Source organism: Falco biarmicus, chromosome 1, assembly GCF_023638135.1.
Source record: "Falco biarmicus isolate bFalBia1 chromosome 1, bFalBia1.pri, whole genome shotgun sequence".
Classification (NCBI taxonomy): Eukaryota; Metazoa; Chordata; class Aves; order Falconiformes; family Falconidae; genus Falco; species Falco biarmicus.
The window spans coordinates 57,130,375-57,144,621 of NC_079288.1; the positions used below are offsets into that span (position 1 = coordinate 57,130,375).

The 14,247-nt window shown below is 39.5% G+C and overlaps 1 protein-coding gene across 2 annotated transcripts in view; it reads right to left on the reverse strand.

Annotated features, from left to right (window-relative positions):
- Positions 1-14,247, reverse strand: part of MANBA (mannosidase beta) — a 67,062-nt gene that overhangs the window by 13,998 nt on the left and 38,817 nt on the right. For both annotated transcript variants that reach the window (XM_056327437.1, XM_056327447.1), the window contains exons 10-15: positions 13,930-14,016; positions 13,169-13,336; positions 11,180-11,398; positions 9,737-9,901; positions 7,824-7,968; positions 545-687 (exon numbers count right to left, since the gene is read on the reverse strand). In XM_056327437.1, the coding sequence (XP_056183412.1) occupies positions 545-687; positions 7,824-7,968; positions 9,737-9,901; positions 11,180-11,398; positions 13,169-13,336; positions 13,930-14,016 (927 nt within the window). The remainder of the gene's footprint in view (positions 1-544; positions 688-7,823; positions 7,969-9,736; positions 9,902-11,179; positions 11,399-13,168; positions 13,337-13,929; positions 14,017-14,247) is intronic.

Below are 14,247 nucleotides of genomic sequence, written 5' to 3' on the forward strand. Positions count from 1 at the left end.
TATCAGTTTCTATAGCATTACCAGAAAACACTTAAAGCATCAGTTGTGAAATGGTGACACTGCATAGGTGACCTTGCAATTCAAGTACACCTAGATATTCTGTTGATATTTCAAAAAATAATCTAGTTCTTTTCCCAGAGCAGTGTAGTTTGAGTACTGATAAGCACTGGTTGCAACCCTTTTTTCCCCCCACTTAGTCAGTTCATATAGTCTAACACCAAGGGAACAGTTTTGTTAAGTAGTGAGGTACCATTTTCACACTGTTCTGTTTAACCATCAATTCCTTTAAGATTTAAACAGAATACTGGATTTCAGACCTACACCTACAAGCTAAAAGCAAAGCAATTCATTCCCTGTTCTGTGAAGCAGTATACACTACTATAATAAAGGATGGTGTTGCGCCTAAGAAGATTAAAGACAAGAATTGTACCTCATTGTGTTTGATCATGGACTTACTGAAGTTTGTCTAACAAAGATGTGCTCATTTTAGCTTCTCCCATTTTTGTGGGAGGGACATAAAACTGGCGAGAGAGGCATCACTTACCCTCAAACTCAGCTTGTGGTCCACATGAAGATCTGAGACACCATAAATGTACAACACACCTTTGTCTTCATAGGCCACAGGCAGCAGTGGTGCAAAGAAGTTCTGGGCAAAATAATGGAGCAGTTTCCACTTACCACCATACTCTGAAAAGGGTAAGAATGAAGAAAAATTCAGATTGAATCCAAGATTGCCTTGGCACACAATCACTTCCTGCGCTCTCTGGTCCTGCTATAGCAACACAATATCCCCCTCCACCCTTTTTCTCCTCTATCAGGTGCAGATAATGACTGAAGTTAAGAGACTTGTTTTCTTCCAGGCAAAGCTCTGCTCTGGAAGGGATTTGATGCTCTTTCAAGCTTTTCTTTGAGCTTTACCAAAAAGTCACATTTTGTAAGTGTTGGTCCTATCATTGCTATGCTGTTACTCAGTTAAAGAAAGCCTTAAAAACAAGTGACATTAACAAAACTGACATAATGTACCACACATTAAGCAAAAGCTGGAGCTTCTATGTTGTTGGGAATCCAGACAAACACACTGGCATTGGTGGCATTGCCACAAACTACCACCACTGTAAAGAGACAACAGAGTCTGACTTTCAGCACTCTCCTCCTCTTTTTCAGTCCTCATTCAGTTCTTCCTTAGAAGAACATCAAAGAGCAACAAAGACAAAAAACCCAAGTTCTCAAACTGAAGAGAACTCTGAGTTAGGCAAAATGAATTTCCCAAGATCTAGAGACAACGCTTACTTTGTGGGAGTTAGTACACACAACGCAGACGTATGCCAATCAGTCCACTTTGCCTCTTTAATGGAAAGCTGTACTTCATTACTTTTACCACTTTGAAAGCCTGCCATTAACAAACTGGAAAAGCCATCAAATGTTGTGTCCTCTCCAAAAAAGCAATTTTGCCAGATGCAACACTGCCACACAACCATTTTGAAAGAGAAACTGCTTCCATTTCTTTCTCTATTAACTTTCCATCTAGGACCCACTGTCAGCATTTTAACTCTGCCCTTGCTCAACCATTACCTAGTCATTGAAATGCCCCCCAAAAGAAGTAGCAAGTCAACTGGTTTCATTCTTGTTTCTGGTTCTGTTTTATACAACAGGTTTAAAGTCCGGGGATGCTGAAAAACATTTCCAGCAATATGATTTGTTATAAGTAATTACCTCTCTGTGTTATGGTGCTTATACGAAGCTCTTAGCACTTTCAAGCATCTCATAATTAAGGACTTCATGCAGAGTAATGTAGTCTTTAAAGGGTGTGTCTGTGGCTTTCGCAGGCAGACCTGAACATGCTCTGCCTGCACTCCACATAGACATGAATGAACATTGTGGAGAGCAAAGTGTCTTAGCTCCAGCGTAGCCCCTTGCACATCACCTTGTTTTCAGCAAGCTCACAACGAGCCAGCTTGGGAACAAAGAAAATCTATCTGCCTGGAAAACCCATACAACGTTCAACTGTGCTATGAGATCAGGCTGTTATCAACCAAACACCACCAGCACTTCAGTTAATAGCACTGAAGCAAACCAAAGAGATGAAGTGTGAAAGAAAACTTCAGTAGAGGCTGCTGCATCTGCTTCAAAGCAGACAGGCTGTTAATAAACTGATGAACATTCACAGTATATTGGCGCTGTTCAGTATATAGAATCATAGAGTCCTTTAGGCTGGAAAAGACCTTTGAGATCATAAAGTCCAACCTTTAACCTAGCACTGCCTAGTCCACCACTAAATCATGTCCCTAAATGCCACACCTACACAGTTTTCAAATACCTCAAGGGATGGTGACCCAAACACTTCCCTGGGCAGCCTGTCCCAATGCTTGACAACCCATTCAGTGAAGAAACTTTTCTTAACATCCAACCTAAGCCTCCCCTGGCACAACTTGAGGCCATTTCCTCTTGTCCTATCACTTGTTACTTGGGAGAAGACACCGACACCCACCTTGCTACAACCTCCTTTCAGGTAGTTGTAGAGAGCAATAAGGTCTCCCCTGAGCCTCCTTTTCTCCAGGCTAAACCACCCCAGTTCCCTCAGCTGCTACTCATAAGACTTGTGCTCCAGACCCTGCACCAGCTCCGTTGCCCTTCCCTGGACACGCTGCAGCACCTCAGTGTCCCTCTTGCAGTGAGGGGCCCAAAACTGAACACAGGATTTGAGGTGTGGCCTCACCAGTGCTGAGTACAGGGGGACAATCACTTCCCTTGCCCTGCTGGCCACACTGACACAAGCCAGGATGCTGTTGGCCAACTTGGCCACCTGGGCACACGGCTGGCTCATGTTCAGCCAGCTGTCAGCCAGCACCCCCAGGTCCTTTTCCCCCAGGCAGCTTTCCAGCCGCTCTGCCCCAAGCCTGTAGCCTTGTGTGGGGTTGGTGTGACCCAAGTGCATGACCTGGAACTTCTTGTTGAACCAGTTGGCTTCAGCCCATCGATCCAGCAGTCCAGATCCCCCTGTAAAGCCTTCCTACCCTCAAGCAGATCAACACTCCTGCCCAGCTTGGTGTCATCTGCAAACTTACTGAGGGTGCCCTCCATGTCCTCATCCAGATCATTGATAAAGATATTCAGCAGGACTGGCCCCAGTACTGAGCCCTGGGGAACACCAGCTGTGATCGGCCAACAGCTGGGTGTAACTCCATTCACCACCACTCTTTGGGCCCAGCCATCCAGCCAGTTTTTTACCCAGCGTAAAGTACCCCTGTCCAAGCCAAGAGCAGCCAGTTTCTCCAGGAGAATGCTGGGGGAAATGGTGTCCAAGGCTTTACTAAGGCCCAGGTAGACAACATCCACAGGCTTTCCCTCACCTACTGAGCAGGTCACCTTGTCATAGAAGGAGATCAGGTTAGTCAAGCAGGACCTGCCTTTCATAAACCCGTGCTGGCTGGGCCTGATCACCTAAAGATATGAACAAAGCCATGTTCTTGCATTCCAAGGACAACTCCTGGCAGAAAATGTTGGTGGTCTAAAGGACAATCCCACCCAAAACAGAAAGTGCTAACAAATTACTTTTTAGCATCATGACACTTGAGAAGATGAGAGATTTGGATTGGCGATGGATTATCTGAAAGAAGAGTAAACTGTGCGGCAGCATCTGATCTAAAAAATACAAGCAATGGGCCTTGTACGAGACATGGGCACTAAGCCTAACCTAGGCCTTGGGAGGGGTTGAGCTCTCTGAAGCCCTCAGGACTGCCACAACAAGACTCCCAGGGAACTCAATTGCCAGGGCAATAGATGCTGCTCACTGCAGGACCCCGACAGAGCCCACCACAAGCTCAGACAAGCTCATCCAGCATGGGCTGAGGTTTCAATGCCTGCTGATGTATTAAATTTTTGCCACAGCTTAATTTACATGATGAAAATCTAGGCTTCAACTGTCTTCAATACAAAAATGAATAATGCAATTGTTGTAGAGCAGTTTCTGTTACTTGGCATAATAAAAAATCCCATTTTTCTCCAAATGTGTCCTACTCTCAGTTTCTGCTGTGCCTTGATTTTCAACTGGATTATGTAACCACATTGCAGTGGTCACTAGAAGGAAAGAGAGGTTTGCTACCTAGACAGCAGATACAGAGATCCCCAAGAAACCCGTACAGTGGAGAAAACAACTCAGACTAAACTTGGCATTAGACTTCCGCAGGGAAACACAAACAAAAAAAACTCAACCAACAAACAAAAGCAAACAAGCCACACACTTAGAAGTTTGTACCATTTCAAAGTTCATTCTAGGGTTCAACTACTACACCTATTGTTTTGGGATGTCTGAAAACATTACTAGTCTGCTTATCTCAGATCAGCTTTTTAAGGTTGATATTTCATTTCCCTAAAAACCTAGAGCCACTTTGAAGAACCAAAGCTCAACTGCTGGAGCAGTTTCACACAGGAAGGGTCTTCCAAAGATAACTTTTCCAGGAACAGAACCTTAGTAATACAATTGTCAAAGTAACTTCAAACAGCACAGAAAACTGAAATTCATTGAAAAAAAAAAAAGCCACATTCTTCAGCTCATCTGTTGTCTTGATTTCCTAAAGAGTCACATTTCTTCATTTAAAAATAGGCAAGCTGCATATAAAATACTCCCCCTGCCCCAAAAATGGACGTAAGAAATCTGTCGACCAGGTAGGTATGTGAGAAATCTCTGGGCTTAAATTTTCATGTTACAGACATGCATGCCCAAAGGCAAGTCAAAAGTTATTTAAAACAGCCCTGAGGTGGCTCTCTCCTCCTCCCCCCACATTTAAATGAATTCTTAAAGAAATCCAAGTTCCCCAGTTGTTTCCTGATAATAACACGGGGTCTGCACTCTCTGCAGTATCAAGCTTCAGAACAGGAATCTAAAATCAGGTTTGTAAGGAGATCCCAGTACCCTTTCTTCTGACTCTTCCCTGAAGCCTTCTAAACTGATAGCAGGAGTGAGAACAAACATCTCTCCCTGTAATGGATTTTAAATTAATCACTTCACACCATTAAATGCAACCTGAGAAACATGCTGCTAGTTCTTTCCACACCTCAGTCTCAGGAATTCAGATCTGTTTTTCTCCATAATAGCCTGTAGTTTCAGCTCACCAGGGGCTCTAAATATTGAACCTGCAATGAAAGCCAGTTATCTGTTCAAGGGAATCTCATGACAACCAAGTTGAGCACCTCAAGGTGACACCTGTGTGGGAGGGAGTTAAACTGCCATGTCTATCACAGTGCTGTTCACCAAAACACACTGCATAGATGCTAAAGCATTCATCATGGCACGACCGGCTCAACCAGGCACTAACAATCAAACCCCAGTTGTGGTAAAAGCTGTTTAGTTATGAACTGAAGGCAAAAGTACTATGATGGGAGTACTGTGCTGTGTTTTCATTCAATCCCAAGCAAACACCTTAAAGGTAAATTGAAAGGAGAAACATTTGCTACCTTCTCCCCTCCACACTACATGAGGAAACACTTTGCTGTGTATGGGAAATTAGGTAAGCCCCTCCATGGCGAGCTGTGAAACAACACAGTTAAATAAGAAGTACTCACTGGTGATACTACTGTGCCATCTAACAAGATGCAGAAACGTGTTTTTGAAGTGCAAATAAAACTAATTTCTCTGAAGTTTTGCATAATTTCTTCCATTAGCATTTCAAAAATCCTTCTACCACACTGCCTAATTAAATGAATATTAAACCTTTCCTCATTCCACTGAGGGAACAGAACAAAACAAAGGGACAGCTGTATCTCTGCTGAGTTTCTGTTCTGTAAACTAACTTCAACAACATATGAATAATTCAGGTATTTGATGTATTTTCTACAATGACGTCAGCTCTGTACTTAAAAATACATTTATGGTCTCCATGATCACTTCATCTATCAATACACTTGTCTTTACAAAGAGACATTTTTCCAAGCATCTTTTTCTCTTGAGGCACTTAAAGCCTAAGAGCATCAGCCATTGCTAGAAACATAAAAATGAACATTGGGATATTCTATTTTCTAATACAAGTCTAGAAAGTCCAGAGAGATGGCCATTATAGTTGGACGGTTGCCTTAACATTTAAATAAAATAGCCTGTTTCTTCTACTGGTTTGTTTTCCTTTGCTGATTGCAGTTACTTCGCTTGGATGAATAATAGGGAAAAAAAGAAAAAATAACAAAAATAAAAAGGGAGAGGGAAAAATATCTCCCTGAGAAAGAAGGGGAGGATGGGGGAGGGTTAATATTTTTTTAAAGCAAGGCCAAAAGGCATTTTGTTCTAAGGACAGATTGAGAACTTCACACTAACTCTTAGCATTTTCTAGTTCACTCGTATATCTTCACACAGGATATTTTTAAATAAGGATTTTCAAAAACACAATATGTGAGAAATAACTAAAATTGAAAGACAATCTACCCAAGTTCTATAGAGCTGCCACAGAACAGCTTCTCCATTTCAAAATTACTTCTAAACAAAATTTTCAGAACGTGAAACACAGCCACATCCCTCATACCACACATTCCTCCCCTATTTCTTGCTGCCTAAGTGACCTATCTCTTTGTATTTCTGACTACTCCATTTTTGTGTTCTAAAAGGAAAAAAAGATAAATATGTAAGAAGGTATCGTGCATAAATAGCATATTAGCAGAATAATTTAGTCACAAAGAGTGATTCACCTCACCTGACACTGTTAGACACCAAATCTCAGCTAGTCATCTTCTATAAAGAGCTTCTCAGAAGCTATGCTGGGCAAGAGCTATCATAGGAACTTCCATGAAAATCAAGTTCAGCATGGAGAAGATAATTCATCCCACTTATTAGGCAGCTAAGGACATGATGAATCACACTCTGGAGATAACCATCTATCCCTTAACTGACTACAGAAGAAATCTAGATGCCTAGCCCTGACATACTAAATCCCATCCTGCTCAGAACAGGATCACAGTTCTGTACTTTTTTTGACAGCACACTACTGCCTGCTGAAGCGAGAGGTTTTGATCATTTTACCATGAGGGGCAGGAGGAGCAAAATCAACCAGACTTGCTGAGATTATGGAAAGTATAATTATACACAGGTGTTCCTTCTCACCCTCCTATCCCACTAGCTCCCTCCCTGTCCATTCTCACTCAGGGTGGCTGGGTACATACATGCATCTCTACAGCTGAGACAATAAATATAATCAGAGATTTCTAGGACAGACCCTTTTGGAAACAGAATTTTTTAGCAGTCTCCAATTTTAAAATAATTGATCTTCCTAAATTTAAAAGAATGCAAAATTTCTCTGGAAAAAACTAGATGATGTATCACAGACAGTTTCAGAAAGATCCAGTTCTACATAAGAAAAACAAGGGTAGCTGAAAGTTTACCTCACAAGGGGGTTGTGCCCTCAGTCTTAACCATCACTTCCCTAACTGGCAACCTTGTCTGGCTTGATTGATATTATTTCTTTGGGAGAAATGAGAATACTGCTTAAACAAAAAAATGTATTTTTAAGAAATTGGGAGTTACATAAGATTTTAACTTCTCTAAATTAAACCTTGCTAAAACAAGGGTAAGAGTTGGTGGCTGCTAAATCTGAACTTAAACAGCAACACTTCCATAGGAAAAGAATTGCTTTACTCTTTATCCTCTTCCACTTTCACGAACTATTAGAATGATCCTGAAAAACTTTTCTGGAAAGCATTTCTAAAGGATGGACAGAAACATGTTCAAAGTTTGCAGTTCCCCGAGAGAACAGAGCCATACTTCTTATTCTGATACTTCCAGATGAGGAAAACAAAACAAGACAGACAGTTGATGCTTTTTACCAGACGGTCACAAAACTTACCCAAGGAAGCCCATGAAGGTGCCTGCCAAATGTCATTAAGTTGCCAGTACAGAGCTCCCATCGTGTGTCCTTCTCCCTTGATTATTTCACTTTGACTAAAACGATAGAATTCAGTTTCTGTCTTCATACACTGAGCCTGCATCACCTTGGCCAACAAACACATAAAAAAAATAATTTTGGTGTACTGTATTTTGCATTTTACTTTACTTTCAAAGCATGTTTGTATATATTAACATACAACACAGACTCCACAGCAATGGCACATAACTTTAAACTTGAGTCTTCAAGGGTATACACCTACAGTGCAGCAGACCTCTGCTTGAAGGTCTATTCCTAGCAGTTCCCAACAGCTTTACAAGCAGTATCTTTAGAGAAAATCTGGAAGGGCTACTTTCTGCCATCTATCCAGTGAAGATCCCTGGGCAACAGGGTCTTTGACAAGCAAATGAAAGACAAGGGAAGGAAAAATTTAAAATAAATATTTTTTTTTATTAATGTAAATAAAAAGCCCAAGAGTTGCAAAATTACGTTAAGTTATACTATCTCCATTATACACTACCATGATGTCCACATCCCTATACTCTGAACTTATAACACACATTCCCAGCATACACTCAAAATTGTGCACCAAAAGAGCAACCTTTTTTCACCTGCACTCCCACTTCTTCTCTCCTTCCCTGCCTTGCCTTTAAAGAACACTTTTCAGAATTTTTCACTGGCCAAGTTCTCAACAGAAACCAAACAGCCTGTCATTTTCTTCACAAAATATACTACTAGGCAGAGGAAGTATTAAAAGAAAGTCTCAAAATAAAGGAAAAAAGTTATTCTTTAGGACAGCTCAAAAGGTAAGGATAACACTTCTAGTTAGCCATTAAAGCCAAGTTTACTCTCCTGTCTTTTTTGCTATTCTTATTTTGGTAGTCTTGAATTGTTTAACCTGTCAATAAAGCCCTGACAGACTTAACACTGCAGAAACTCTCACGGCCTTCTGAGTCAGGACCTCACTGTGCAAGTTTTACCCATTTTCAATTTCACAGCATCTATCTTTGTTCTCTTATCACCAGTGCCTAATGTTCTCCAGCTGTTTTGGTTTTATATAAAACTTGCTGATAGCAGCTCTCAAACGTTAAAAACTTAGTGAATGTGCAATTATTGCCATCAAGAGCGTTTCTGAAATTCTTGGAACATAAAAAAAGTAACAGCACTTTAAGCTTGTCTAATAGCATTAAAAAGTTACTTAACATCACTTAAAAGTCACATAAAAATCACAAAGAAAGAAACAGGCATGAGGTAAACTACTGTGGATGAAGAGCAAAATATAACCTACTGATTTGAAAAAAAAAAACACCAAGAAAATAGATTATCTAAAATATCAATGTCTGAGTTCATAACAACATAAAAGCTACCAATAATCTCATTCATAAAGAACTGCATTCTGTAGTAACATTCTTTTTCAAAAGCTCATGTATTCCTTGTGGCAAAAATCAAAGCAGTAAGCCTACAGCGGCCACATGAAGAGCAAAACCATACCCAGCCTGGAAGAGGGAGTAACAGGGTAGCACCAGGAATAATCCACCTACCAAGGAAGGCGAGCACATCTCTGACCCCCAGCCAGCTTCAGGAGTGGGCCCAGGCGGGGGCAGGGAGCACACACAGCCAGAGTTTCTCGCAATTGAGCCACTTTCTGGGAAATTCCCTGAGAAGTATTCCAGCCTTTCTATGACGAAAATTGCAGTCTCTCTCCAATAAATGAGACACAAGCTATTTCCAAATTAAGCTGGACTCACCAATGCTTCAGCGTAGAAACTTTCTGTAACTGAACATTACCTAATAGAACAGGCCCAGTTTTAACCACTGAAGTACCTAACGGAACAAGTACTGACAGCTACTTATATTGAAGACATCACTGTTACCTGAGTGAGGTAAATCGTATCTTTGAACTTCTTTATGGGATCTGTGCTCTGGGGAAGCTTGAAATGACGCTCAAGCTGTTGAAGCATCTGATCATTGCCATTTTCATGGTGTTGTCGATGGAGAGAAAAATTGCTTGTATAGGACCAGTCCTCAGCGGAGGAAACCTTTTAAAAAACACAAAAGTAAGAGATCAGAATAAAAAGGCAAAATGTGCATTTAATGACTGACATGATATTCAGGGAAGGATATCCATTACAGCCTGCTGACATAATCCAAAATCTTTAAAATTGGTAGTGTATTTCTATACAGGCAGTCATGCAAGGATTTTGAATCAGTAACACCCTTTGCTTATACTACTCGTACAAATAAATGAAAACGGACGTTAGTGCTGAACCCAGAAGAGAAACTTTTGGTTCAATGGAATTGAACTTATTTGTTGTAAGGTTCAGTTTAGCCAAGGGACTTCAGAGGTTTGCTTGCATTCCTAGTAATCAGAAACATCTTACATTAAGATGGAAGAATGTACTCTAGTCAAACACATTCAGGTATAAAAGTTATAGAAGTTAGTATGGCTATAAAGTCTAATATTGTGTACATTTTCAAACCCTGCCTCTGAAAACAAATGATCATGAAATATTTTTTTTCAGCTAAGGACAACAATGCAGCATAGATCATATAGTTATTATTGTCAAGCTTTCATTGTAATTACAATCTCTATAAAATCTTCTTTATTTAAATTTGTTCCTTTTTAGGCCGAATAATTTTCATTTTTATCAGTATGGATGAACGTACTGATTATGTCTCAGATAATATACTTTGCCCAGCAAACTGAAAGGAACATTCTGAACTCCTTTTAGCTGCATGCATGAGTCTCAACACAATATTCATCTCTCTGAACAAATGGACAAACAGCATGATACGTCTGTGCTCCAAGTGGATAAATAAGATAGAATATACAATATCTAAATGTAATAGGAGGCAAACCCAAATCCTCTTACTTGCAATGCATAAAGAAAAAAATATTTAAGAAACTGGTAAAAATTATAAAAATCAATACATTTTAGAATTCGGCACAATTCAGCATTTGTAATGTTTCTTCTGCTTCTAACTCATATCCTTAGACACAACAAAATGAAATGCTGATGTTAGGTAATCATTACTAAGCTATATATTAAATAGAATTACTACTAAAACTCATAGTCTCGTAACAATTTTCCTCTTGCAACATCAAGGTAAATATATTGAACACTGAGGAGGGAAACAGTCCTGTCTCACACCCTCCCTCCACAGCAGCACACACCTCTGTCCCACCTGTGCCATACTGCACCTAACAACGTATTATCCCAACTACAGTTTTGATGCTGTAGTTTGTTGAGAGGACACTCACTGCCCTCATTAAATGAGAACAGAGGGGACACTAAGGTGTGGAAGCCCAGCCTTACCTTTTCGATTGTACTGAAGGAAGGCCAGGACTGAAATCCATATTCTGAAGCAAAACGAGTTTTAGGATACACTGTCCAGTTCCAGCAGTCATTGCTGTAGTCATAAAAGTGAGTGTCACCATAATGGGTATCATAAGGATTCTGGGAGATCCAGCCTTCTTTAACTGACTCCAAGCCATTGGTGGGACTGGATGCAATAAAAGGACGACTCTTATCTTCCTGGGATTTTAAAACAAAACAGAACAAAACCACAACACCCTCACAAAGTGATCGGCTTTTATCATCTGAATACATACACCACATTCTGAAAAGGGGGAGGTGGGGCAGGGAGAACATGACTTTTCCAAATCTATGAGTCACTGCCTAGGAAACTTTCCCCTTTGTGTCCTGACATCCATCATCTTTACTTGCTTAATTAGCTTCTTATTTATGTTCTTGGAGGACAGCTGGGCATGATATTGCTTGCTCTGCTGTTAAGGGATTCTCTCCTCACATCAAGAGGTTTCCTATCTTTATATGCTTCTAAATTCTTAATGAAAGCTATTTGAAGCGTGCCTCGTGAAAAATAAACTCAAGGAACATTAATATTTGAGTACTGTGACTTCTTTATGGAAAATCATTACTTTTGCAGTGTTTTTGCAGGAACAAGGCCATGATTTTCCCCTTTTGTACTAAATAGTCACCTAGATTTAGTCTGAACAAAGCCAAGGTATTCTGCTACTGATGCTTGCATGGTAACATTGCAGGTTATTGTCATTTTGGCTGGCTCTGCACGTTAAGATAGATGAGACTATAAGAAGGATTACATTTCAAATTGTTCAGAGCTGCCTTTATAGCCTTGTTAGATTTAGTATACTAAAACTTTTAGCAGTACCCTACAAAGTACTAAAGGAATCTTTTTGCAGGTATAATTAATTTAACACCCTACTTGTAGTAAGATAGAGGCCCACGTTAGTTACCAGTCACAAGTTACAGCAACTGGCTCCAATACAGCAAAGCACTTAGCTATGTGCTTCATTTTAAGAAACAGTCTCAATCCCTCATCTTTTTCTTTTCATCTTTTTTTTTACATGAGTAATTAATAATTAATTGAAACAATTTACTACAGGATATCCTGGATTCCCTGAAGTCTTTAGCTGAAACTTAGAAGTCTTTTAAAGTTATATAATCCGGTACTGCTAGTAGTTACAGATTTCTTCAGCTGGCTTGTATTATACAGGACCTGAAATTATTTCATTGTGTGGTTCCTTCTGGCACTCAAAACAGTTATTCTATGGCTTTAAAATAAAAGAGGGGTCTGTCTTGGACAGCAACACTACATACGTGAACTGTAACTAAAAAATAGCATCAAGCTAGAACACCTCGCTTTGCTGCACGTGCATTGGCCATCTAACTCCTGTAGCTAATCACAGAAACACCACAGTATACCTTTACAAACAACTCAGCTGTAAAAAGGCTGCTTAGGCCAAAAATCTTAAGTCACAATACTGGAATAGCACACTGAAGAAATAACATCTCTATGAATTCATTCAACTGCTGTTAAAAGGCCTGAGGATTCTTAAATCCTTCTTACAGTATCCTTCAACAAAATCAGAATAAAGGATATCTGATCATCTAGATCGATTAATTAAGAGGCAAGTTGATTTTTGTCCACTGAAAGTTAAGGCATTTGTGGAGGTATTAAAAATAGGAAGGAAAAAAGAAGCAAGATCCACTACCTTTTCAGGTCTTCCTTTACATATCACAAAGTGTAAAAGATGTAAGTAATTTTTTTAGTTTTATCCTACTTTAAGGATAATCCTTGAGTTTAGAGTTGTTTACAAGAGCCTGGAAAGTTCTATTCCTCAATAACGTGCTGTTTTTCATTTCCCAAAAGGATTAACAAACAAACAAACAAAAAAGCAAAAAAGTAATCCCAAGTCACTCAAACTGCAAACTTTAAACCATTTTGCCAAGCCCTGTCCCCTACAGTATTTTGAGATCACTTACAGTAAGAACTATTTCTCGGATGTTCTTCACATAAAGCATCACATAGTCTTTGATATAGACTTCTTTGTCAGCATAAGGTATAGAGAACCAGTTGCTTGCGATTGCTGCTTCATTTTCATTGTTACCACTCCACAAAATAATCGATGGATGGGATTTTAAACGTCTTACCTGAAATACAATTTACAGATTCAGAAATTAAGCAAAATTGCTTCTCTTTTTATTTAAAACAAAAAAACAAACAACAACAACAAAAAACCCATTTTATTACTACTGGAATTACAAGTCCACATGCATATTACATACGCTGAGCCTACAATTCTTGCTTTTATCTGCACTGTTCACTATTTCCTTAGCTCTCCACGAGGCTCAAACTTCTGTAATAGACACCTACAGAGGGGTAAATTTTTAATATGCTTACATATATGCACACATGCACCTCCATACTCATCTACTCAGCCATATGTGAAGGGTAAATTCTGTGCTAAAGTACATTGCAATCATTAGACCTCACTCTCAGTGAATGCTCTTAAACATCCCTGAAAAAAAAGCAGTTTGGACATGAGGAAGGCCTGTACCTCTTCTTGACTTACTACTCCTGCGAGTAAGTTAAAGATGATTTATTGAGGTTACATTTTGTGTCTGCTACGTAAAGGTACACTAACAAACACTTCCAAATAAGCATTTTGGGAAAGCTAACTTTTACAGTCAGTCAATCAAAAATAGATAATGGGAAATAGAGATTTGACACACAGACAAAATACCTGATGAGAAACTTCTGCTCTTATGGATTCTAAATAATTCTTGTCAGTTGGATATAGCGCGCATGCAAACATAAAATCCTGCCAAATCTACAGGGAAAAGGAAATAAAATAATAATAAAAATTGTTAGCAAATCATTTTACATACTTCAAAAATACATCGTTATTAAGATGCACAATCTTTTGCTCAAAAAGAAGTTATTTATCTCAAAGAGAATTAAACAGAAATTTTCTATTCGTGATTCTTGGAAAGTACCATCAACACAGTAACAAACTCCATGGGGTTCAGTCTGTCCATGTTCCACTGTGGTTTTCCTCAAT